The sequence below is a fragment of the Aquila chrysaetos genome, chromosome 11 (genome assembly GCF_900496995.4).
Source record: "Aquila chrysaetos chrysaetos chromosome 11, bAquChr1.4, whole genome shotgun sequence".
NCBI classification, from domain to species: Eukaryota; Metazoa; Chordata; class Aves; order Accipitriformes; family Accipitridae; genus Aquila; species Aquila chrysaetos.
In genome coordinates this window covers 20,994,413-21,019,849 of record NC_044014.1, presented here as the reverse complement: position 1 = coordinate 21,019,849, position 25,437 = coordinate 20,994,413, and the positions used below count along the sequence as shown (strand labels likewise).

General features: G+C 40.1%; 1 protein-coding gene across 2 annotated transcripts in view; it reads left to right on the top strand.

The window, feature by feature from the left end:
- WDFY4 (WDFY family member 4) overlaps positions 1 to 25,437 on the top strand; it is a 145,875-nt gene that overhangs the window by 52,970 nt on the left and 67,468 nt on the right. For both annotated transcript variants that reach the window (XM_041127201.1, XM_030030029.2), the window contains exons 27-39: positions 145 to 236; positions 1,239 to 1,338; positions 2,147 to 2,352; positions 2,946 to 3,115; positions 3,467 to 3,592; positions 4,067 to 4,228; positions 4,341 to 4,538; positions 6,043 to 6,160; positions 7,880 to 8,037; positions 8,483 to 8,721; positions 11,198 to 11,307; positions 12,292 to 12,483; positions 13,021 to 13,160. In XM_041127201.1, coding sequence (XP_040983135.1) covers positions 145 to 236; positions 1,239 to 1,338; positions 2,147 to 2,352; positions 2,946 to 3,115; positions 3,467 to 3,592; positions 4,067 to 4,228; positions 4,341 to 4,538; positions 6,043 to 6,160; positions 7,880 to 8,037; positions 8,483 to 8,721; positions 11,198 to 11,307; positions 12,292 to 12,483; positions 13,021 to 13,160 — 2,011 coding nt within the window. The remainder of the gene's footprint in view (positions 1 to 144; positions 237 to 1,238; positions 1,339 to 2,146; positions 2,353 to 2,945; positions 3,116 to 3,466; positions 3,593 to 4,066; positions 4,229 to 4,340; positions 4,539 to 6,042; positions 6,161 to 7,879; positions 8,038 to 8,482; positions 8,722 to 11,197; positions 11,308 to 12,291; positions 12,484 to 13,020; positions 13,161 to 25,437) is intronic.

Genomic DNA, 25,437 nt, shown 5'->3' with positions numbered 1-25,437 from the left:
CTATTTCTGCAGCAATTAGAATTTCCAATGGTTGTCATTAACAGTCATCATTAATGAGTACTGAGATTTGCATGTAATCTCAAAGTAATTAAATGAATGTCTGTCTTTCTGCTGACCAAAACTACTTCCCTCTTTCTCTGCAAGGATTGGATTGTTCCTTGTTTACACTTTGAAACCTTCTTCTGTGGATGAAAATCAGATTTGCCTGGATGGTGTGGCTGAGATGCCCAGTGAAGGTGAGGAGCTACCTTTGGTGTATGTGTTCTGATAGACAGCTAAGCACTTCCCTTCTTCCCCAGGGCATGATGAACCCTAAATGCAACATAGTGCTTCTGCCTCCAGTGGCAGGAAGAGACACAAGTCAAATGACTTCATCTGGAAAGGGACAGGCTGCATTGAGGTGACCTGAAATTGTGGGGGAAAACTTACATTGCTACAAAGGCCTGGTGTGAAGAATAGTGAAGTGACAGTCACTGTGTATAGATCCAGGAAGGCCTGACCTACCGCAAGATACTGCTCCTGCTAAGGGAGTTCCCCTTTTGTCCCCTCTCTGCTAATAAGGCAGCAGTACTTTGGCTGCATTGTCCAGAGCCTACACAATGTTGAATTTCACAGATATACACAGAGGTGAAGGCCATTAAATTGAAATTGCCCCAAAACTAACGTACTGGATTGTTAAGAGGAATAGAATTTCACTTGGGATCCTGGATTTTCTGTGAATAATAATAATGTGGAGCTCTGTACTTTTTAAAGCATCTGTGTATTTATGTCAACATTGTATGTGGGAACTTCCAGTCAGCTGGCTCTCTCATTGTGAACTTTCAGTTGAGACTATATTGGTTACTGCACCTCTAAAAATGTATTTTATTAAGGAGACACTGATAACTGTAGTTCCTGTATATAGACATCACAGCTAGGCAATACAAGTCAGGTTGCCTGTTTACATTTCCCTCTCTAGTTAACCTGAGATTGCTTCCTGTGGATTATTATTCAACACACAGTCTGGATGAGTTTTAAGTACCTCTAAGAGAGGACTTTGACAATGTAAGCACTGGTCATTTCTGATATTAGCAGGAATTCTTATGTCTAAAATCTGATGTCTGCATCCTTTTACTCTACAAAAGACTGATATAAGTACTTCCACTGGGCTGATCTGGTGCAAACAAGGTTGTTCATCAATGCAATGGAACATGTGTTTTGTCTCTTCATTACTCTTTATTACTTTCTGATATTTGTAGCCTTAAGCCAAACATCTGGAAAGACAATCTGGCTTCGAAACCAGTTACTGAAGACGCTGTTAGATGTAATGCTCTCAGACAAACTTCATCTGTCCTCTGAGTAAGTAGAAACAATTTAGGAAGGCATAGGTAAGTGTATTCTAGATTTCCTGTTTGGTGGTACTTGACCGGGACTAAGCATACTGGTAATATTTGAGTCTCAACAAAATAGTAAGTAAGAACAGAGTGGATTCAGAGTTATTTTTTGTCAGTGATTTATCTGGCATTCACACAGATGTGTGATCAGATCACACATCTGATATCCATTTTGAAAAAAGTTTAATGTTTTCAGAAAATGTCTCAAAGGAGGAACTCATATATTGCTGTTTCTTCTGCATTGCAAGGGTTGAAGAAATCCCAGCTGTCTTTGAAAATCAATTCAATCTAATGTGGGAATACTTGCAACCCTCTATCACAACCATGAACATGCAGTTACTACAGTTCTACCTTGTATAACTGAATGGCAGAGTTCATAGTTCTGGGAGCTGTAACTGCATTTTCATTAGTTAACATATCTTGGACTTCAAAATTTAAACGGGAATTTTGAATTTCATAGGTTGAAAGATCTAGTCTGTGGTGTAGTTTACCTCAGTTATTGATACACACTCTCAGAAGGAGCTTCATGTTAACTGGTTTGTTTGTCTGGTAGTAATATAAGGTTGGATTTAGTGGGAATTAAGCGGCTTGAACTGTGTGGATGAGTGTGTTGTTAAAGCTTTGTAATTCTGTGTTGCGGTATGCCTTTAATCAGATTTTTTTCTAGAGAAACTTGGGCTTCTAAATCACTTAGAGATAATTTTAAATAAAATCTCCTTTCTGTCTTCCACCACATCTCCTTTCATGTGTTTTCATTTCCCTGTTTGTCCTAGGGAGCAGGAAGAGACATTTTTGGTGCTGGGATCAGACTGGTTTCTGCTGTTCACACAGAGCTACGTGCACTCTAGCACAGTTGTGCTAGGAATCAAGCTACTTCTGTGCTTCCTCCAGAACCGTTTGCTGCTGAACAAATTCAAGGAGGGGATAGTGGCTGGGCGCTGGCTGGAAAACAGCTCTGTGGGGTTGAATATTCTAATGGGTACGTGTTGGTTTAATGCTCCCAAAACAATCCCTTGATTCAGCTCAGTGGTAGATCACTGAAGTAGGTGATAGGAGAATTCCCATGATCTCAGTAGACCAAGAATTGATATTACTTTCTAGAGCAAGCTTGTCCTAGTACTTCAGCTTTTCTGTGCTGATGAGTGGAAAGCATTGCTTCTCCCTTGCATGGTAGTTGGCATTTCTGATTAACACTTGCAGGGATATGGGCCTTTTTGTCTTGCATAAAATCAGGCTAATTGATAAGCCTGTGAGGTGTTCAGATGTCAGCTTGTGCCCTGAAAACTTCTGTTTCCTTAAGATTTGTTCAGCTTGCTTTTTGATAACTAGACCTGTGGTTCTGAGAAAGGGAAGAGAAAGGAAGAATAATAATTCAGGGAGAATCTCCCATAACAAAAGTGATAGTGGGAACAATTGTTATCTGTCAGTCTGAAGAAGTTTTGTAAACTGTTGATATTGCAGCCTAACAGAGTACTGAGTGTCCTGGGACACAGACAAATGAGGATAAAGTTAAGTCAGTAATTCGTTTTTAGACACTTCCTCAGAATGTTTTCCTTTTCTTTTCCTTTAAAGATAACTTAAAAACTGATCCTCCAGTGCCTGACAATGGCTCCTTCTTGATTTTTGGGTTTTCTGTGTTGCAAAGATGTCTGACTGATCATGTCCACATCCCTGAGATCTACTTGCTTGTGGCAGGGCTCTTTCTGGCAACTCCACAGTCTGAACCACCTGAAGCAGCCAAGGTATGAAAAAAATAGTGGACAGCCATGAAGCTGCTATTGCTTTACTACTTTGGCATTTTGTGGCCTATTCTGTGAGAGGATTCTCAGGCAAGTTAACTCTACTTGATTTTTGTGATAGTTAAAATTAGTCATTCATACTTTAAAAATAAAGTAAGATAACTGAGATTTAAGAAAATTTGTGTTCACAACAAACTTGTTAATGCAGGCAGGTGTTAAATGCTATGTAACTACTATACTTTAGAAGGTAATTCAGATTAGCTTCCCTGTCTGTTCTTACATTGTCAAGACTCATTAAAATCTCAGAATTAATAATTCCCATCTCTTCTTGAAATATCTCTCCTCCTGTTGTAGAAAGATCTTGAGTCTATGTTGCAGTGGATCTTGCAGCACCACCTTAAGGAGAATGTCCTCAAAATTGGGTTGTGTGCAGAGGCAGCTGCTTTACTGCTGGAAATGGTTAGAGTCACTGTGGACAAGGTAAGCGTTTTGTTGCAAGTACAGTGCAGTGTGAATGGCAGAATAAACTGCCTGAGAGTGTCGGATGTCAGTGGCAGTCTTTACTTGCAACTCCTTGCCTTCCTCTGCCCTCACAGGGCAATACTGAGCATAACAGTGAGCAGGGACTTCAAACAGTCAGCACAGCTATTGGCCTGGTTATGTTACACAGAAGATGATGTGATGGTCTCATGTTTAAGAAGTAAACACAGAGATGGATCTTACCCACAGCACTACCCATTTTGTTCATTCCTGATGATGAGGATATGCCACCTTTTTGATTCAGTGTTTCTTCAGTCTACAAGCTGGGAGTTAGCTGCTTGTGCCTTGCCTGAATTCTCTGTGGCCATGTCATGTTTGCTTAGTTGCTTAGGAATACCTGGAGAGGACCAAAGATGAGCTTATATGAGTGAGAAGAATGTTGCCTTGACTAGATGCACATTTGTCTGTGTTCAGCCTATTGCAGATGCAGAAGCCTCCTGGGAGATTGCCTATCCAGGGAACATTATCCAGTTTCTGTGCTTGGTCTATCACAGTTATACTCAGGACCCTGTGTGGCACTGTCCTGACTTCTTGAAAACTTTGGCTATGGTTGCTTTCCATTCTGGACCACCCAAGGTATGTCCATCTGGACCAGCACAAGCCCTTCAGATCAGAGATGGTTTGCTAGGAAGAAAAATCAATTTAAAGGAGATTATGAGTTAAAATGCATTGCTGTCTGCTTCCACAGGGAGGCTCTGAAGGCCTTTTGACTCCTGATGGTCCAGCCATTGCTGAAGGGAAAGGCTGTGTTGATCCCTCCTCTCTCCCGCTCCTACCACACCCTGCCAAGAAACAAGTGTGGGATTTTGTGCGAGTCCTCCTGATGGACAGTCTTCTCAGCATCCCAGCAAACAAACAAGGGCATCCGCTTGAGCTGATTCTTGAGGTCTCTCTTGTATTCATCAGGCTTTGCTGCTATACCTTGCACTGGGTGTGGAAGGACAGGAGGTATCCTGCTAGCAGCCTAGTAAAAAAAGTGCTAATGATGACGAAGAGGTGTATTCAGTCAGCATTTTCGACAGTCTAGGATAAGGCTGGGATCACAGCTCTTAGAGAACATGCACTACATCCTGGCCAATCTGGACTGCCTACTTAGTGGAATGGAATTCCTACCTTTTTAACAAGGAATAAAGGCCTGCATTCATGTGAACTAAGAAAATGCTGCCTCTAGACAACAATAGAGGCATTTCTGGGGCAACATTTAATATTGAAGTAAGGCGTAAAAAAATTTCCCTTTTCCTTAGTGATACCTGCTTGTCATTAGAGCAGCCCTTGAATTTGTTGAGAACAGAAGACTTCACATAGAGCATTCCTGTGTACTCATTTTTGAGACAACAATTTCTTTTTAGTGCTCAAATAAACCAAAACCAACTGTTTCCACTTTTAGTACAGATTAATACAAGCTGTAGAAGCTAAGCCTGGATTATGGATTTCAACCACTCAAAGCACTGGAAAGAAAGAGAGTAGTCTGAAGAAAGGGAAAATATAAAATTTAGGCTTCAGCTCCAAACTGTCAATAGTCCAGGTGTCCCAGATTGAGTTCTGATGCAGACTTAGCTTAGTAATACAAATAGTAATGAACATAAGCTTGACTGCAACTATCATGAGTTAAATCAAGTTGCAGAGCAGCAGTTCCCTAAAGGTTTATACAATAACATCCCGAGGCTTGGTGCAGTTTAAAATAGAGGATGGCTCTTCTGGCTATCTGAATCCTGAGCCTTCCTAAATGGAGCTGAAATATCCTGAGGGCAAGATCTCTTGGGAACCACCTGTGAATCTATGTTCTGTCCCTCTGCAAAACTTTCTTTGTGTTTAGTGTGAAGAGGGCAACTATGCTGGCTATCAGCTAGAGAGTGTAGACCTATGTAAGATTTCCTGTTTTCCCAGCTAGGGTATGAGGTTCTGCCATCTCATCTGCTGCCCAGTAACTGTCCACACATGCACTCTTGAGAAGTGCCATGTTGCCTTTGCATGGAGGAGTACACCAGATCTCTGCATTTATGTGTTACTGTGGATTAGCTGTCACAGATAACTTCTCAGCTTGCAGCAGCTGTTTCATATGCCCACACCTAAGGCTAAAATGTGCAAGTGAGGTGGAGTTGTTGTCCTTGCTCTTGTGCTGTTTTTCCCTTCCTCTTCCTAAGATGGTGCCTGGGTGTTTAAGGGAAATGTCGGGCATTTTTAATTATCTTAGATAGTACTGAGTGTCTTTTGGAATTTCTGCTTGCTTCTTTGAGGAAAACTTTTGCTGAATCTGAATCTTTGACAGGCATAATCTGCCAAAGATCCAATGAAATCAAAGGCCTTTTGAATAAAGGCTGAAAGTGAATTTGAGTCTGATTTCCTGGCTGGTTTTCTGCTGTACTAATATGTATATGGTCACTATATAGGCTTCTCCAGAGGATGCCACCAGTGAGCAGAAGAGACATTTTCAGACAAAAGTTTTGCTGTCTGCTATGGAAATCTTCAGTGTTACTAGCCAAGGCGAGGGGAAAACAAGACCAAGAGGTGAGTGGTGAAAATCAGATCATTAGCTAGCTGGTATTTAGCATGTAGCTGTAATTGCTAGAAAGGTTTGGAAACAGTAGCTAGAAGGACAGTGCAGCTCAGCAGGCTGGACTGTCCATTCACTCCTGCTATAGGCCAGTTTGCATAAATTAGTGTAGTTTTACTGTTTTTCTAGAGAGCCTCTTCACTTTTTTTCTCTCTTTTTGAGAACAGACTGAACATTAAAAAGGGAGTACTTAAAAAGAAACCTAGGTTTATCCTTGAGTGCTTCTGGAAACAACCCTGATAACTTAGTTGTTGCTGCTCTCCTTTCCGAGTCATTAGTTGGACCAGTCCTTCATGATAGTATTTTAGTGAGATTGGTTCTGTCCTTAGGATGGAGCTGTCATTTCCAGTCCGAGTAAGGTATTGCGGTGGGTTCACCCTGGCTGGACGCCAGGTGCCCACCTAAGCCGTTCTATTACTCCCCCCCACCTCAGCGGGACAGGGGAGAGAAAATATAACAAAGGGCTAGTGGGTCGAGATAAGGACAGGGAGAGATCACTCAACCAATTACCGTCATGGGCTGAACAGACTCAACTTGGGGAAAACTAACTTAATTTATTGCCAATCAAACCAAAGCAGGGTAATGAGAAATAAAACCAAATCTTGAAACACCTTCCCTCCACCCCTCCCTTCTTCCCGGGCACAGCTTCACTCCCAAATTCTCTACCTACCCCTCCCAGCGGCGTAGGGGGACGGGGAATGGGAGTTGCGGTCAGTCCATCACATGTTGTCTCTGCCGCTTCATCCTCCTCAGGGAGAGGACTCCTCACACTCTTCCCCTGCTCCAGCGTGGGGTCCCTCCCATGGGAGACAGTTCTCCACAAGCTTCTCCAACGTGGGTCCTTCCCACGGGCTGCAGTTCTTCACAAACTGCTCCAGCGTGTGTCCCTTCTATGGGGTGCAGTCCTTCAGGAGCACACTGCTCCAGCGTGGGTCCCCTGTGGGGTCACAAGTCCTGCCAGCAAACCTGTTCTGTGGGCTCCTCTCTCCACAGATCCACAGGTTCTGCCAGGAGCCTGCTCCAGTGTGGGCTTCCCACGGGGTCACAGCCTCCTTCAGCAAACCCACCTGCTCCGGCGTGGGGTCCTCCATGGGCTGCAGGTGGATATCTGCTCCACTGTGGACCTCTCTGGGCTGCAGGGGGACAGCCTGCCTCACCATGGTCTTCCCCAGGGGCTGCAGGGGAATCTCTGCTCCGATGCCTGGAGCACCTCCTCCCTCTCCTTCTTCACTGACCTTGCGGTCTGCAGGGTTGTTTCTCTTACATGTTCTCACTCCTCTCTCTGTCTGCCATTTCTGTGTCCCCTGCAACTTTTTTTCCTTCTTAAATATGTTATCACAGAGGTGCTACCACTATTGCTGATGGGCTTAGCCTTGGCTGGCGGCGTGTCCGTCTTAGAGCCGGCTGGCATTGGGTCTGTAGGACATAGGAGAAGCTTTCAGCAGCTTCTCACAGAAGCCACCCCTGTAACCCCTCCTGCTACCAAAACCTTGCCCCACAAATACAATACAGGTATTTCTGCTAGACCTAGAGTTTTCTTAGACATGTCCCAACTCTGAGACATTATGGCATAAGACTGGTCCTTCTCAGGCTGGGTAACCTCATATCTTGCATAATTTTTTTTAGCATTTCATCTTGTTTTGGAATAATCAACCCTTCTGTAACCTTTCCAGGGACCAGTGATCCTCATGGCACTTCAGAATCAACTGCACCTGTATCCATGATGAATATTGCTTATTTTGCTCAGAAGCTGGTTGAGAAGCTGAACAACAGAATGTTTGCTGCCGACCCCAAGCAAATCCTGATCTTCACTGCCAAGCAGATTATGGGGGTGAGTCACATGAAATTTTTTTCCAACTGTTATCAACATGTTCTAATGTTCTGTTTCACACTGAGGTTGCGATACCACAATTCTCAGGAAGATGGTTGTAAACCATTTGGTGATTTTGATTATTCCTGTTTTCTTGCGTGAGCACATAATGGCTCTAAATGACAATCAGAGCTGGATAGTGCAGCATAAAGAAGGGATAGTTAGCTCTTTTGTGCCACTGTCTGTTGGCTATGTACGTGTTGCTGAACAGGAATAAATTAATCTCTTCCACAATTCTGGGGACTTCAGCAGAAATACAGAAAAATTTAATTTGTATCTAACAGGTAGTTCAGCGGAATTTTGCTGAAATAAGTTTGCAACAGCTTAAATGAAGTGAGAGGAGTGGATCATTGGGGAGAGAGTTCTCTGAGCAAGCCAAGTACTCTGGTGTTTTGTGTTTTCACAGGTCTTAGAAAGCTCTGTTTCTCAAAAGGAAGTTTTCCTCGGTGCCCTGTACAGCTGTCTAAACAGAGCCATCCTATACTGCCTATCCAGACCACAACAATCGCTGCCTGAACAGTTTAACGTCCTGAACACTCTCAATGTCCTACAGGAGCAGTGGGACATTATTTTTGCAAATTACAACTCAAATAATAATTTTGTCATCTGCCTAATGTACTGCCTTTGCCAACTGAATTTGAGCAGGTACAAATGTTCATCTCAGCATAACGTTTGTTTACATCTCTGTGCTGTTATCTATGGGAGTGGGTGCAGAGGGGGAGATGTCACAAAACTTAGGCAATATCCATTTTGGGGAATTGTCAGAAGCTGAAATTGAGCTGGATTCAGCTAGACTAAGGACTTTGGATGTAGTATATATACTGTATCCTAGCAAGTATTTAACCCATTAGGCTCAGTGCTCTGGGGGTTTAAAAGCACCATTCTGCTTTAAATAGGGCAAACCTTCAGCTCTGATTTGGTGTCTGTAGAAGTGGCAGAGTAAAGCCACTTGGGGAAAGAGGTTGTTTTCCTCATACGCTTAAATGAAAAATAACAACAGAAATGTTTTGATGTAATTTTTTATCATTTAATTTGGAGGAGAGGAAGGTTACTGATATGCTCAGTATTCTGGAGGCAATGGATTGTCTTTCAGCAAGAAAGCGGAAGGGATAAACTGTTCTTCAAACAGAAGGCTATTTTTGCCTTGAATACTAGTGAGCAGAAAATTTCCTACCATCTCTCTTGCTCGGAGGCCAGCTAATATGTGAGTTTGTGGATCTAGTAAGCAAGGCACAGTGGATGGTAACAACGTAACACTTAATTCCACTTTTTTCATTTTGGAAAGGGTGTTCCATTTCAGAGACACCCAGGCAAGCTTGCATGTTTGTCTAAGCAGAACCCTTAAATTTGCACGTAGGTTTAATTGCTACTCTTTATTAACCAAAACAGCTGTGTTGTATCTGTTTTATTCATCCAGCATTTCCAGCAGCTTACTCACTTTGGAGTAGTAACTGCAGTTAACAAGCTTGAACTGATTTTAGTGGGGTTGGCTCACAAGCCCATCATTAAAATGAGAATCTGGAAATCTTCCTGGGATGTAGGCTAGAATCACTCCACAAGCATGCAGGTGGCCACTCTGAGACATCTGCGTGGGCTAATTTAGGGAGATGGTTTTTCTGATCCAGCAGCTATTGTTGTGTGGGTACATTTAAAAATATATATAAAACTGTGCATGGATCTTGTGAATCTTTCTGTTATGGTTATTGTTACCTGGATCTGAGCTGTAAAGTCCTGGTCATACTGAAGCTGGGAGTTTTGCCATTGGCTTGGATAGGGCTAGAACATCCATACCCACTCTGTTCGCTCTTCTTACAGGTGATGTATCAGAGGTACTCTTGCTAATCTAAGCTGAGGAGTTATTCTGGAAACTTTTTTTGTGAAAAGCAGCAAATATTGCCTTGTGCTTTATTCACTACAATGATGTTTGTTGTTTCAATGAAAACCTTCTGTGCTGCTTAGATGGTCTGAATTGAATCCATTAATACAATATCACATCAGAAATGAGCTGCGCTTCCTGAGGTCTTTTCTTGATCATTCTTATTCCAGTCAGATAATAATTTCCAGGCCAAAACTGTTGAGATGGGGTAAGGATTGATTGTATGTAGCAAGAGCAGAAACATTTTAAAAAAAATAAATTACAGAAGTGTTGTTGTTAGCCAAAAGCCAAACATAGCAAATCCAGGGAATCAGAATTGTGGTATTTTAAATAAAATCAGAAATTAAAATGGTAGCTTTGCATACCCAAGAGATTTGACTCTCCCATGTAGTAGTGCCTGTTTACAATTGACAGAACATTGTATGTTACTAGTGGCTATATATAATATATATATATTATCAACAGCACTTCTGTGACCAAGTCCAGGTTGTCTGGATGCCTTAACTAAGCCTGTTGCATTTATTGTATGCATTACTGCTGTGCTGAAATTCCTGGTGTCTTTTATCTACTGACTGGTAAATTATCTGACACACACCCCACCCCCGGAGCAGCACTAACTCTTTTTGGCCGTGGTGATGCTCTCAATTGTAATCACATCTACATGATACTAATACCATGGTGCAAAAGACTGTGCTTTTTTGTGCTGAATGCTTTATAAACTGAATGAACAATCATTGGTGCAAAGAACTTAGTCTAAGTAAGCAGTTCAGTTGTAGGGTACGGCAAGGCAGTGTTTCCCACATAATGGGAGATACCTCAAGTGAAGAAATTCAGAGCAAAGAGATGGCATACAAGATGCTCAGGGGAGGTGCAAGAAAGCTGGATGCAATCTGGCTACATCAGTACAGCCCTATGTTCCAGCTAATTGAGGTGAATGGTAGATGCAAGTGCACTAAGTGCAGGGATAAGTCATGTACGACAGAGTGATCCATAGGATCTTGATGACCACTCCTTGACTTTGAAAACCAGACTGGCAGTGGTTTAGTTCCCACTTCCTGTAAATCCTGCAATATCATGTGATTGGTGTAAGCCCTTGAGCCTGGGAATACTGATCTACTTAATGAATTGAGTAGGAGTGCATGTATAGAAATACCTTTAGGTTTTTCACTATCCTCAGTTTATTCTAAGTCTGGTTTCCTCACATGTCCCCCCACCCCCTTTTTTTTTTTTTTTTTTTTGTCACAGCTGTTCAGAAGGTTTTGGGGTGGATGCAAAACCAAAGCTGGCTTCGTATCACCAAATTTTCCTTGCACCCAGTGAAGAGGAAAAGGGCAGCCTGCCTACTCCTGATGATGGTAATTTATGGCACATGTTGCCTTTGGCTTACAGAGCAGGAAAGTGCGTGGCCTAAACAGTTATCAGCAGCTTGTGCAATTTCTACTTAATTGCCTCTTTGGTGTATAGGCACTGCAGGCACAGCATAGAGAAAGGAAAGTTGTGCTAAAAATGACTTGTGTTTGTATCATACCTTTTATTCAAAATTCACACCCCACATCCTCAGGAGTAATGAATATCAGTTTGGAGATCTCTTCCCTATGTTGTGGCCAGTATCCGTGCCCAGATACATACTATTTGTAGCTCTATTTCTTTTTTCAAGGCCTATACAGAGCTTGTGTCTGTGTATTTTACACAGGAAGAAACATTTTGCTCTTTTAAGAGAAACAATGGAAATATTTTGGGCTGGATTCAGTGTGGGAGCTGCTGTCAGCTGAACCCCACAGCAGAGTGATGGTCTCTCTCTTTTTTTTTTTTTTTTTTTTTTTTTTTTATATATATTGGCTTGGATGTGACGCAACCAAATAAGTCTGATTTGCAGGGAAATACAGCAAAACAGCTCAGCACTTCCTTGTACAGCATACTCTTGCTGTGTCAAATTGTTTCACAACTTAGTTACCTTCCCCCCACTGTCTCTAACAATGTTTGGCAACACAAAGGAATGTCCTTTATGTGCTCTGGCATTCTATATATGATAATAAGATCATCAAAATTCTGATGAGATGGTTTTCGAAGGCAGAAACCAGTTAGGATCATCTGTCACTCCTACTTGTTTCTTTCAGGGAGTTGAAATATAGTAAAAGAAAAGTCCTGCTGTTTTCTGTATTAGATTAACTAGTCTGGCTTAGAACCTATGGAGGCAGTAGACAACAGGGAGCAACTCCACTGACTCCAGCAGTTACTCTGGACTAGTGCTGTTCCAAATGAGATATTTTTGCTTTATCTGCTGCTTGACTTGTTACACAAAAAATGATTCTTCATTTGTAGTTTCTTTTGTTTCCTAGTCCATCAGGAGATTCTGAGAACAGTAGAAATCATCTGGAAGCAGCTCATTTCTCAGAGGCGGCAGGCTTTGGAGGACACTTACAAGATGGATCTTTCTGTAAAAGGAAATGACAAAGAAAGGGACATGAAGATAACAGAGATCACTCCTTTATGGGAAGAAATTATGACAAAAGCTTGGCAACACTTGATAGGTCTGTTCTTTTATGGAACACTTGTAGTAAGCAAAGACATTGCAGTAAATGTAGCACTTAATGGAAAGCCGCTGATTCCTTGGTTATACCCTTCCTCTGCACATCACCTGTTAGATAAAGCAGATTCTCAGTTTCTCTCATCCAGGATGGTGATCTCTCTCTGTGTCATGCCCCAGCTCTTCTGTAATCACCTGGTAATGTTGTAGGGCTTCTGCCGTACTGCAAGAAATAGAAATCTCCATAGACAACTGTATATTTGGTTGAAGCAGGGCATCCCCATGTGTGCAGTGCTGCAGTGATTCAGAGTTCACATCTGTATAATGAAACTGATCTATGGCACACCTCTGTGAGGCTTTTAAATAAAGACTTGAGAAGTGCGCGTTAATTCAGTGCTTTTCTTATAAACTGAAGGACAATCCAGCTGGAGTGAGGCACTGCCATGTTGTCATGTCTTGTGTAACGGTGATACAAACCCTCTACCTTCCCACAGGCTCAACTTCAAGTTTTACAAGTTTTTATGTCTGTTCTGGCCCACAGCATCTGAAAAGAAGCTTCTCCAGAATAAAGCGGGGCCAGGCCCATCACAGAGCAAGCACAATTCCTGGAGTGAAAGCCTCTCTTCAGCCATCAGGTTGATGCCTGGCCGAAACACAAAGGAAATGACATGCAAATCTCAGGTAACTTCTGCTCTTTGTCTTTTCTGGCTCTGTCACTGGTCTGCCTTTTATGTGGCTCTGCAGAGTTTGTCTGGACTTGGGAGTCTTCTGAGTATGTCTGTTGACATGTTCCATTGCAAACTAGACACCTATTGCAGTTAAGGATTCTTTTCTAGACTGCTAGAAATAATGACTAAGAAATAGTCGTTGATCTGAAGAACTTCGGCTGGCAGCCTTAACTTACAAAGTATTAATGCATACTTTTTGCATGAGGCCTAATTATTGCACTTGAAAGGAAAAACCTAAGCACCCTTGTGTGTTTGTGCTCGCAGGGCTCTGCTTGGGTCAGAACAAGGTGAGGAGATGCTGGCTTTGCTGCTGCTTTTGACTTACATCAGTTACGTAAACCTTGTCTTTCAGACACTGAATTAGTAGAAAGGATCAGGTATTACCATAGTACTGTCCTTTCATTTTCTACTCAATATGAAGTATTAAAGGCCCAAATTTTAGTTTAGCCTCAAGAGATAAGGAGACAAGTGTTTATATAAACCAGGGATGGGTCTGGAGGGTATGCAGCATTCCTACTGCCAGCAATGCAGCTGGACTATCTTTTGCATGTGTAAGCTCCTCCTTTACTGAGAGTGAGGGCCATTTCCATGTTTTTGGTGGGCATATGTTGAGAATACAAATAAAAAGCACCAGTTAGATGTTACTTGTTTAAGTGTGTTAGGGCTAGAGTAACCAGCTATATGGTAGGGCAGCAGTGCATTGACAGAATATTCAGAGCTTTGGACTAAGCTTGTGTTATTGCAGTGCTGATCATATTAAGGTCTTTTTTTCTCCTGCTGAGGAGACAGCGAGTCTGTAACAGCATCAGTTTAGGGAGTCTTAACCCTCTAGCTCAAGCTGCAGCAGATTGCAACTTTATCTGCAGTGATGACTGGTTCACCTCCAGGTGTATTGATCAGGAAGGCTATGATACCCAAGTAATGTTTCTGATAGTACCTTACTGAGCTGCAAGTTTTTTCTCAGCATGCCACAGCATCGTTCTCATTCCTTAAAATCACTTTGCTGCTTACAGAGTGAGCAAGTTCTTCCCAGGTACATATGTAGACTGTGATGTCATACTACAAGAGCATCAACTATTTGCCCTGGGGTCTGTTTAATTATTTTTTAAAATTAATTTTGATTATTACAGCTGATTACACCTCAGTGAGCAATGTAATTGATATTTGTAAATGTATCCCAAGGAACATTTTGTACAACATGCTTTTTGCTGTTGAAGGTTAAAGACTCCGTTATTGGTTTTTCCCTAAATATGCCCACATCATTAGCTCCTCCAGTGAAAAGGTTGCCATCTGGAAAAGGCAGCACGGAGACATTATTCAGGCACAAGTGCATGAAATTGGTGTTTCTGCATCTTCTGTCTCTCTTCTGCAAGGAAGCGGCTTATAATTAAAGGAGCTGGGTTTGGAGGAAACATTACTCATTTGGTGTTATTCCTTATCATGTCAAGGACTGACAGCTCCACAGCTCTGATAAATTGTTCCTCTCAATGAGATACAAAGCTACAGTTCCAAATGTTCTTCTCCACTCTCCCTCTCCCCCTTTCTCCCTCCAGCCTATCTTTGAAAGAGTTTGATGCACTTTTCAGAGAAATGAAATCTAAGAGGAAGAAAATTAATTTCTTTGTTCCTCAACAGCCCTCTTTCTTCATACACTTCACAAGCAAGGTATAAGGTGGGATTTTCTGTGTCGAAGTTGGGAGCACAAGTTACATTAAAAATAAATGGTATTTGTGCTTCTAACTTGTATTTTTGACCTCACTTTGGTAGTCACTTTAAAAAGGGCTGTAATGTGATTTTGTATCATTTGCTGTGTCTCAGGTACCTTCTGTATTGACTTGGGAGAAATCTTCAGATACTGGCCTCTGTCTTTACTACTGATAGTTATGGACCTACGTCCTACAGTGACAGGCACCTGGTTGAAACATTGAGATAAAAGGACAAGTAGCATAGTGAGAGACAAAGCTTTTAAATCTTATAGTAAAATAACAATCTTTGCATTTACTGAGAGCTAATCATGATTGTTCCTAACTGAGCAAAACTATTACATTTGAGAAAAGTGCAGAAATTCAGCCAGGATTTCAAAGCTTTGCCCAGTAGAAAGAAGAAATGGGTTTATAATAAACAAAGAAGTTGAAGCTGTAGTTGCATTTGCTGCAGATGAAAAAAATAACCAAAAAACCCCAAACAAAACACCCCCCTCAAAACTGTCAGCTTTTTCCCTGTTGTCATTTACAAGATAGCAAGAGTGCTTTTGAGACCCAATCCTCAATCTGGAAAAAAACACAAAATTCAAACTATTCAGTCCAGCAAAGGATCAGGCTCCATATTTCTCCTGTACTTTCACTCAGGATCACCAGCATCAGTGAAGCCAATTCCCTGCTATTTGGTGGTAAATGTCAGAATTAGCAATCAAATACAGCTGTGTTTCCCCCATATTTCTGAATCTACTTTGCTATTTCATGCTCTGGGCTTTATCTGGAAGGCATGATCATTCAGAAAGGAGAGTGTGATCACATTTCTGGTAGTAGAATGGTGATCATCTGCTCTGGTAATTACTATTTTGTGCTTTCTTGGAAGTCTGAGTAGCCACTCAGGAACAAGAGGAGCACTGTACAAAGTCAGATTTTTTAATGCTTACAGGTGACTCAGTTGGATAAATTTGCCAGAAAGAGAGTCTGTAAGACTCTGAATACAGTGCCAAAGGTTTCCAAGTCATTGACTTTCCTGTTTCAAAGCGAGCTTCTAGATCTCTTGCTCTTTCCTCTCCTTTCCTGCCCCACTTCCCCTTCCCCCCAGTTTTGCTGTCAGAATCTAGGATATATATTTAATGTTTAGGTTAGCAATGACTGATTGTTTTTGTCATCTTCAACAAGCTGCAAAAGCAGCAAGGGACCACTATCACAATCATATTTCAGTAAATTGTAAATCAGTCAACAGCTTCTACCATGCAGTGTCCTGAAGTTCTTCCTGAGGATGAGTGCCCAAGCAAGGCTACAGGCAGCATACTTCTAACTACTGTAAGACACACTGCCTCAGTGCTGTAAATATAGCTGTTATTCTTTACAAGAAATGCAGAGCCTCCTGAGTTCTACAGCAGGCCTGATCATACCTGTCCTCTCCTGTTTTGGTTCATTAATTACATTCCTCTATGCCAGAGGCCCATATACCTTCAGAGAATGAAATAGAAAAGGTCTTTTTAATCCCAGTCTTCAGAAAGAAGAGGGTAACAGAGACCTAACTTGTAATTGCAAAAACGGAACCTTTACAGTAGGATTTTGGACAGCAAACATACACTTGTGAAGACAGCTATAGATAAAGAGCCAGCATCTGACCTCCTTTGTGCTGGTTTTGTCACTCTGCTGCAAGATAATTCCTCCTAGTTAAGTGATGGGAGAATGCAGCTTTTGAACTCTAAGGATTTTTGAGCAGTTTGATGGATAACTTGGTTTCTGATCTGCTGCCCTTAGTGTATGAAGGTCACTGCAGAGCTAGCTGCAAAAAAAGCATTTAATGGTGTAGCTCTACAAATCAGAAAATACTAGATGTCAAGTGTGGCTTGACTGGGAGTGATTAATTTTTCTTTACTTGGGCTTGCAGTAAGACCCCATCTCTTGTGCTTACTTTTGTAAGCAACAGGCAGACTGATAAACACACAGCAAATCTGTAGAAGATAACTGCATCAGTGTGTCATCAAGACCCTTCTTTGCCTCTGCGGATAACTTTCTGAAGTCAGGAGCTCCAAGAAAAGACCACTTGGCTGAGACACTTAAGTCACTGTCAGACGCAGAATCTACTTCAGTTCCTGTTGAAAATTCTTTCTCTTCATTTTTTACAATGTAATATTTTATTTATTTATACTGATCCCTAAACAGTCTTGATGTACCTGCTGAAAATAAACTGCAAGTTCATTAACTCCTTTAGGAAAGTGAGTTGTATATCCTCATCTTATCATTGAGCAAGAAGATGGTGATGTGACCAAGGACCACTTGAATTCTGCATAGTTTCCTAACAACAGATGCCCTTGGTTGAAGTAATAGCAAATGTCTCTTGGGCAAGCTCCACTGAAAGTTGTCTGTCGAGTCCTGCCTCTATAGTTAGATTCCCAAGGGAAAGAAAGACAGCTTCTGAAATCTCTTCTAGGAGTTAATGTTTCTTTTGAATTCTGAGAAAGACTGAGGCATGTTTCAAACAATATGTTATTTCAAAGTCTTTAGGACTTTCTTTAGTTTTAGATTTACAGGAAATTTATTTTTTTAGTTTTCTCATCTGTTTATTCACTAGGCTTCTCTTAGACCAGCACCTAAAAGTGTTGTTGCTACAGAAAATTATTTGTTTGTTACACCAAGAACAACAAATTTCACAGACAGCAAAAGATTTTACAGAATTGTTTCACATGTGACACTCAAGATAAATATGGCTAGTATACCTAGTATCTCTAGTCATTCACCTGTGGTGGTAATGCATTATATTTTGAGAAGTATTTAAACATAGAATTCCATTAACTTCAGTGGAAGCTTGAACTACAGGCTTAAATTCCTTCTGTGCTGGAAAAGTATATCTCTACATCAACGCTTACAGGAGTTTTTTTATGTTTTGTACAGTGTTAGGACTTAATTACCTAGTACAAGTAGTAGCTGCATCACAGATAGAGAATTAGACCTGTCTGGGGCAGGGCTCTCACCCCACATGATTCCACCAGGAAAGAGCACTGGGGCTTCATTCACTCCTGGCTGTCAGTCTTGCTTCACACTTTTTGCAGCCATCTTTACAGGTTGTGCATTAGGTTTGGGGGAAGAGGGAGAAATGACCTGTTTCAAATTAATATGTACAGATCATACTCACAAATTCTTGGGTGAGATGTCTGTGTGCAGAAGTCTGTGTTTTAGAGGGTAGTTTTAAACAAGGGTTTTCAAACAGAAGTGTTTGATTTTGAACTGGAAGGCTGATGATGTATTCCGAGGCTCTTGTCAGGACATGGACGACTCAGCCCCAGGACGTAAAATCAGCGTTAGCTCAAAATGCTGTATGTCAGTGGGCTTTGACTTCTGTAAGAAAGAAGCTTTATCTCAAGTTGACAGACACGAATTTACATAGACTTGGCCATTATCATCCAAGATGTCAGTGGCAACACTAGCAGCTGAACCCAGAGCTAGTTAGTGGACCAGTGCCTTCAAATACTAGCTACTTCTTTCCTGCATTTTTATAGCATCTTTCAATAACTGACTGTAAAATCAAGGCTGATGCTGATGAGCCTGGGTTTTCAAACAATAGTAGAGCCACTGCATCAGAGAGTGGTTGTTCAAGGTGTGGAGGAATGCAGGGTACTGAAAAGGAGAGCAGGGTTGAACAGAAAGAACTTGATCATTTGGGATGAAGGAGGAACAAGCTCAACTTAGCAGTTCACGGTAGGTGAAATGAAGAAGATAGAAATATTTGAAACATAATCACGATTACTACTTAAACAAATATTTTTCTTACCAATCAGTTGATCTTTTATTAGCTTTTCAAGTTAACTGAGTTAAAACAAGCAAACATATAATGATATTTCTTTGAAAAGTGCATCATTTGTGTAACATCTTTATCTTCAGAATAGAAGGATAATTAACATCACTAATTATCTAATTAAGTTCATTAACTATCCACCAACAGTGCACCGTGAAGTTGACATTATGTTCTTCTGTCAACAAATGGTTTGATTTCTTAGGAAGTAATTAAAATGTAAATTAGCATGTCATTAAATGCACAAGGGAAGTTTGGAATCAAATATTCATTTCAAAACTGCTCATAGCACACATTTTTTTTTACTTCAATGAAATAGGCACTTTACTATTAATGATGTATATTAAAAAATTTCCATTATAATATTATTGTCTTGTTTAATAACTGGCTCAAAGCTAAATTACAGTATGCTGCAGCAAGCTGGAAAAAGTTTCTTTAACTTTGAACAAAGAAATTTTTATGTCCTCTTAAGTGGGTATCTATCTGACACACTGCTCACTTATCATTTTCAGATTGTTCCCAAGATCATAAAGAAATAATTCAACAGGTCAATAAGTTAGATAAGAACTGCATGAAAACACAAAATGCAGAGCTATCTGATTTTATGTAATACAAATCACCAAACTTTCTGAAATACATGGGAATAATTTCCACCTTCACTGAAGACAACTGTTTAACAGAGAAGTTGGAATATAAAGGTTGTATGATGATGAATACAAACCATTAGGCTGACTCAGATCCACAGGCCACTCACTCCACAGTCTGTCCCCAGAAATCCAGTACCGGTTGCTACAGGAAATGGTGTGTGACAGCACAATGCACAGTAGAAAATCTACCCTAGCAAAACTGTTCCTTTCTTGATTTATATCACTTTCATCTTAAAACCTAAAATACAAGAAATAATATCCCTTCCAAAACTTTTTGTTAGTAACTATTCAGAGGGAGTTTTTCTATGTTTTTAAACTCAGTGGTGTCCTGTGGCAGTGAAGACCCTTCATTCAATTACGCATTGTATAAAAAGATGTTTTCTTTTATGTTTCCTGCATATTTTTTTTAAAATAGATTTTTGCTTTCCAAGCCAGAGATTGTGTCTTGTTCAGGTTTAGGCTTGGATATAGGATTTCAGCGAGTGGACTTTAATGTTTAAAGCTGTTGGCATTGAAATCTCATCTTTCAAGAGCTGCTGGTTGCAGAGTTTTATTCTCATGTAACAGAGAGGATGGCAAATGAATTGAATGGTGTTAATGTGGATGAAAGCAGCGTTTTATCTGGTTGCAGAGAAACCCTAGAAACAAGTGCTAGCCAGTGATACAAAATTTTTTTTTTCCTGCTGAATATATAGAAAGTCAAATGATTTTTCATATTTCTTGGTTCAAATATGTCCATTTTCTTCCAGAATTTTGATGCAACCTATTATTTATAATAAATTCACAAAAATTGTTTGAATTAAGTTGCTTTATATGGATCGTTTGATTCAAAAGCCTGAAGCAGCATTAAACCGAATCAAACTTACATTTTTGTTTTAAAACTTTGGGTAGAATCAACATTCTCATCCAGTTTCCCAAAAGAAAATAGTTTTTCATTATTCTTTTTTTTTTTTTTAAGTTCTATATTTGCTCTATTTTTAAAGACAAATAATGCACTTTTTCAATTATGCTATTTATTATTAGAAATCTTTATAAGGAGAAGAATTATGACCAAATTTGCTTATCAACAAGTTATGAGTTTGTATATGGTGTCTCATCTCATGCAGGGAGCATTATAAAATGCACATAGGAGTCTGGGTGCCCAGAAAATTAAGTATGAGTTTCCATCAGACAGCAGGGACTGAAAATAGCTAAGAGTGTGAACTGGATGGTGGTATGTGCAAGTAGAGAACAGGAAGTCAGGGGAGGTCCTAGAAATCTCTGCAAGATGAACTTAAACGTTTCTCCTAAATGAGGGTATAAGTTGCTAACCTGTGCTGAAGTCTGTGACCATTCATTTCTTGCTGTTCTCATCCTTGCTAGCCAAATTAAAGGTAAAGCTTGGTTGCGCCTGTGTTCCATTCATGCTTTCTGCTGCAGAGTGTTCTGTAGAGTCCAGGATTGTTCTACAGGCACTAAAAAACTCCAGAAGTAATCTTGTCACCTTTAAATGCATGTCATTTTAAGAAAACTGATAATTTTGGTGGTCAGGGAAGAGATGTTTCTTTGTATTCTGTACTCTGAGCTCTAAGCACATGCTAATTTTTACAGAATTCTTTCATCAGCTAAAGAATTAGAAGTGCACATTTTTCTTAAATAAAAGCCATGATTCAAATGTAATCAGAAAACGCCAGTGCATGAGGCTTTCAGATAAATGCATTGAGATACTATGTAATAAAGCCCTAAGTTACATACACCTGTAGGACTTCACAGAAAATCACCATTTTAAATAGAAATAGGAAAATGGTGAGTAAGAACAAGTGAAGGCAAGAAGAGACTCCATTGCTATTCCCCATAATGCCGAAGTCTGGCCACCTTTCACTAGAGGTAAAAGCTAATACCTCTGCTGTAACAGGATGGAAACTGAACCCTCAAGAGGTTGAGTGAATTATCCCAAAGTCACAGAAGTCATTCTCAGAGATAGGATTAAAGAACAAACATGTCACACCTCCCATTGAGCTTTTTTGCTATTCGGAGACAAGTTATCTGTTCTCCCAGGAATTCATCTCTTCAGTAGTATCATCTGTTGGAGTGTGTGTGTATGCACACATATATACATACATATATATAGTTGCTATAGAAGTAAAGCTGCTTCTGTGCTGCCTGAGTTTAGCTGATAAATACAGTGTGGAAGTCTCATCACATGTACACCATACTTTGGGTTTATCCTCTTGAAACCCACCCCCATGTGTGGGTACATTTATGATGCACTGAAATATGGAGGTTTTTCTCATTAAGTTTGCTATTCCCCAACCAACTGGTGATGCCAGGAATCCATCCATGATCTTAGGAGCAGTTGGCACTGTGCATTAGCCTCCTAGCGGGTTGAGGCACGAAGCTTCCATGCAACACTTAACTGCTGGAACTACAGTCTGTTGAAAAGCTAAATGAATTTTGGCAAAGCAACAATAAAATCCACATGGCAATAACAATTTTGTGATTCAAAAGAGCCTGCAAACAACCCTCAGCATGGAGAGTGTATGCGAAGGACTAAGATAAACTGATCTTTAATCAGCTAAGAAAAACATGATCTGCCTTAGCCTAATGCTTGTTACCTGGTGACTAATGAAACAATTTTTCCTCTTATGAAATGAACCCATTCGCTTCCTAGTGCATAGTCAATTACCTGAAAAGTAGTCTTGTCACAAGATGGGTGGCTTATCGTTTGCACTGGGTAGCAGTATACCTGGTCTCTGATTCACCATGTTAGATTTAGTAGCAGTAGTAGACTTGGAGATGTTATGCACTTTGTCCCTGTATCTGAGTGCAACATGGCTGGTGAATTGGAGAATTCACCCAGCTCTAGTAATTTACTATAACATTCAGATTCTTCTCTGTAAAACTGCCATGCTAGCTGTAATCCTATCCTCTGCTTGTGAGGCTGTTGAAGAAGGGATTGATTTATTCTCTGTGATTTAGCAGGAAAGGACCAGAAGCATTGGGCTCTAATTGTTCATGTCAGGAAGGGAAATTCTGGTTAGATGTGTGGAAAAAGGAGGAGCATGAGAACTGAAGTGAATACAAGAAGATGGTTTTCACACCTCAGAAGAGTTTAGGCTCAAAATTTAACTGCTGACAATCTGGCTCTGTAGCTATTTAAATCATAGTGGTTCAGGAATTTTCCGTTAAAAAGATTATTGGCTTTAGATGGTGACTGCGAAAATCAGTCACTTTTGTGAGAAAGTGTCTCCTTCCTGACTAAGTCACAGCATCAGCGACAGGAGATCCACACTGGTTAGGGCATGCAGTCCAGAGGACAGAGCTGGGATATGGGGCTGCCAAGAGGAGCAATGCTGCACCACAGGTGGATGCCATTTAATGTTGTGCTCCTGGGAAATATATACTTAAGTAAAACTGAACAATTTGCTCTTTATAAAATGGCATTTCCTTAGCGTTCCATTTCATAAAAATGCAGCTTTTCTGTTTTATTCAAGATGGGAAGAGTGTATCACATTAGTATCATGTCATATTTTTCATTCTAATGTTGATAATTTCTTGTTTCACTCTTTTGCAGTCATCACCCATAGAGGTTTTAAGCATGTTTAATTGCCATTTTTAAGGTACAAGTGCTGCATATGTATTATCTGTATTTTTGTACCTTAAATGCTTGGATTAAAGGCAAATCTTCCCCCTTCAGTAGCAGACAACCTGTATATAAAAGTTGTGAAGTATATGCCTAAACACATCCTGAAACACAGTGATTTATTGAATCATGGTCATCAAATCTGTTTCTGCCATGCACGAACTCTTTGCCACTGTCACATATGCTATTTACATGCAGTTTCTTGTGTCTCTAAGAGCTCCTTACCTGCTGTTAAGTTCTTCTATGTCCATAGAATACTTTCTAAAAGCCTAGTGATTGCTTGAATAGCTGTAATTAGATCAAAAAACCTTCCATGTAGAATTGTGAAAGCCCAAGTTAGATAAATACAGTATGTGGACTCTTCCTGTGATATAAGATCTAGTATCTAGTAAATCAGCTATATTAGAATACTATCTGGCACTGGGAACATAAGAGTAGAAGTGATTTCCAAATTGGTTCATCAAATTGTTTCCCCCTCCCACTACTGCATGCTGTTACCATATACATCCCCTTTGTGGGCTTATCAGGCTGTTTCAAATTAAATCAGATTGGGTTTGCCCCATCCCCAATCCCCCTTCCCTGCAACCAAGTCATAGTGGCAGGATGTTCCAGAAACTCACTTGTTTTTGTTTCCCCATCTGTAAGCTGAAGACTTTGACCTCAGTCATGAAGACCTCTCGAGTTGTACTGGTGAAAAGTACTGTACAAGAGTAGATATTTTTGTTATAGCTGTGATGCTATATGAATGCTCTTACTGTGTGTGCTTCTATATTTATAATATTTCTTTTGCTTGGAAGAGCAAAATAGTAGGCTAATATCACCAATTCTAGTCCTCACTAACAGATGACTAAAACACATGCTTCAGAACAACTACGTGGGTATTCTCACTATCATCCATGGGACTATTCACTTGGTACAGTGAGGGATCTGGATATTTCGGCTTCCCTTTTGGCCTTTCAAAGTCCAAAAATATTTTGTCTTGAAGTTTATTTTTATTTATTAAGAGTTTTGGCACATACTTTTGTGTGCATGTGTGTTCTGTAATACAACACATAGCCTTTAATTCCCCAAAGAAAACCTCAAAGTGTAGCGCTCCAATGACATAATGTTTCTTTAGGAAAGAACTGTGGCATATGTGGCGTCTGTATCATGCAATATGAGATTATTATGGCAAGCCTGAATATTTATGGGGTGCAGGAGTACTAAGTGATATAAATATATAAAAATAATAAAAAAATCAGACATAAAACATTCCAGAGCTCAGTAGAGAATTGTTAACTTAGAAGTCACACCTCAACCTTTTTTCTTTTTTTTTTCTTTTCTTTTCAACTGTTTCTTATTACAAGCAGCCTTTCAATTGCTTTAGTTGAAAGAAATTATAGAAAATCCACTTTCTGGGTTTTTTTTGGCATGCTAATTTGTCTTTTTGCCAGCATTTTTCTCCTTGCTGGTTTTACCTTTCCCCAGTGCTAATCATTTTCTCTCCTATTTGCTTCAGGTCTCCATGCAGACAGAGGAGAAACAGGTTTTGATTCTGTGGTTCATTTTTTTTAATAGGGAAATAGCTTGTAAATTCCATCACCTTTTCAAGCTCTAAATATTGGCTGGGGAATCTGAGGCAGCAAAACAACCTGATTCTACTTAGAATGTGATTGTCTAAGGCTGCAAAGTAGAGAAGGCTGTATAAAAAAGACTTAAAGCATGGTATCATACTCAAATTTTTAGGCCAGGATGGGTCAATATGGCCTGTTAGTCTGCTCTTCCCTAGAATGGGAGTCATATTTCTTGCATTTACACCTGCTTTTCAGCATATGAAACTCAAACCTTATATTATGTTACACAATATTAACAATTATCAAAGCTGGCATATTGTTTTTGATCAAGATAGATATTACACTGTGGCTCTGTTGTATTTAATCTACTGCATAAGGAGTTGCCATTTTAAAGGATAACTACCTACAATTTTTAACGGAAACTCTTTATTTGTTAGAAACTTGTTTGCACTGGTTATTCATTAAGCATTACAGTGTAATTGTTCTGACTGAACACTTAATAAATAATAGCCTGGTCTATATTCTCCATGTTTATTTTATATATTTTTCAGGTTTTGTTTTTGTTTGTTGTTTTGTTTTGCAGGTTGGGGGTTTTTTTGGTTTGGTTTTTTTCTTTTTCTTTTCCAGTCACAGTGATCTCCAATTTTGTTAACTGTTCATTTCATTTTACAACCAGATGGTTTTCCTGTGGGGATCATCATCAGGGACATGTTCATCTGGTTGAAAATGGCTAGCTATAGCTCATTTGGAAGCCAAAGTGGTTAGTCTTCAGTTCACCAGACGTGGCTAGCAGCATTTTTCTTTCTTAGGACTCTTCGTATGTTTCAAAGGCTAGGAGCTGGGTCAGTGAAGTCAGTGAGAATCTTTGCAATGTGGGCTTTGACCTTAGGGGTCTGATCGGTGACCATG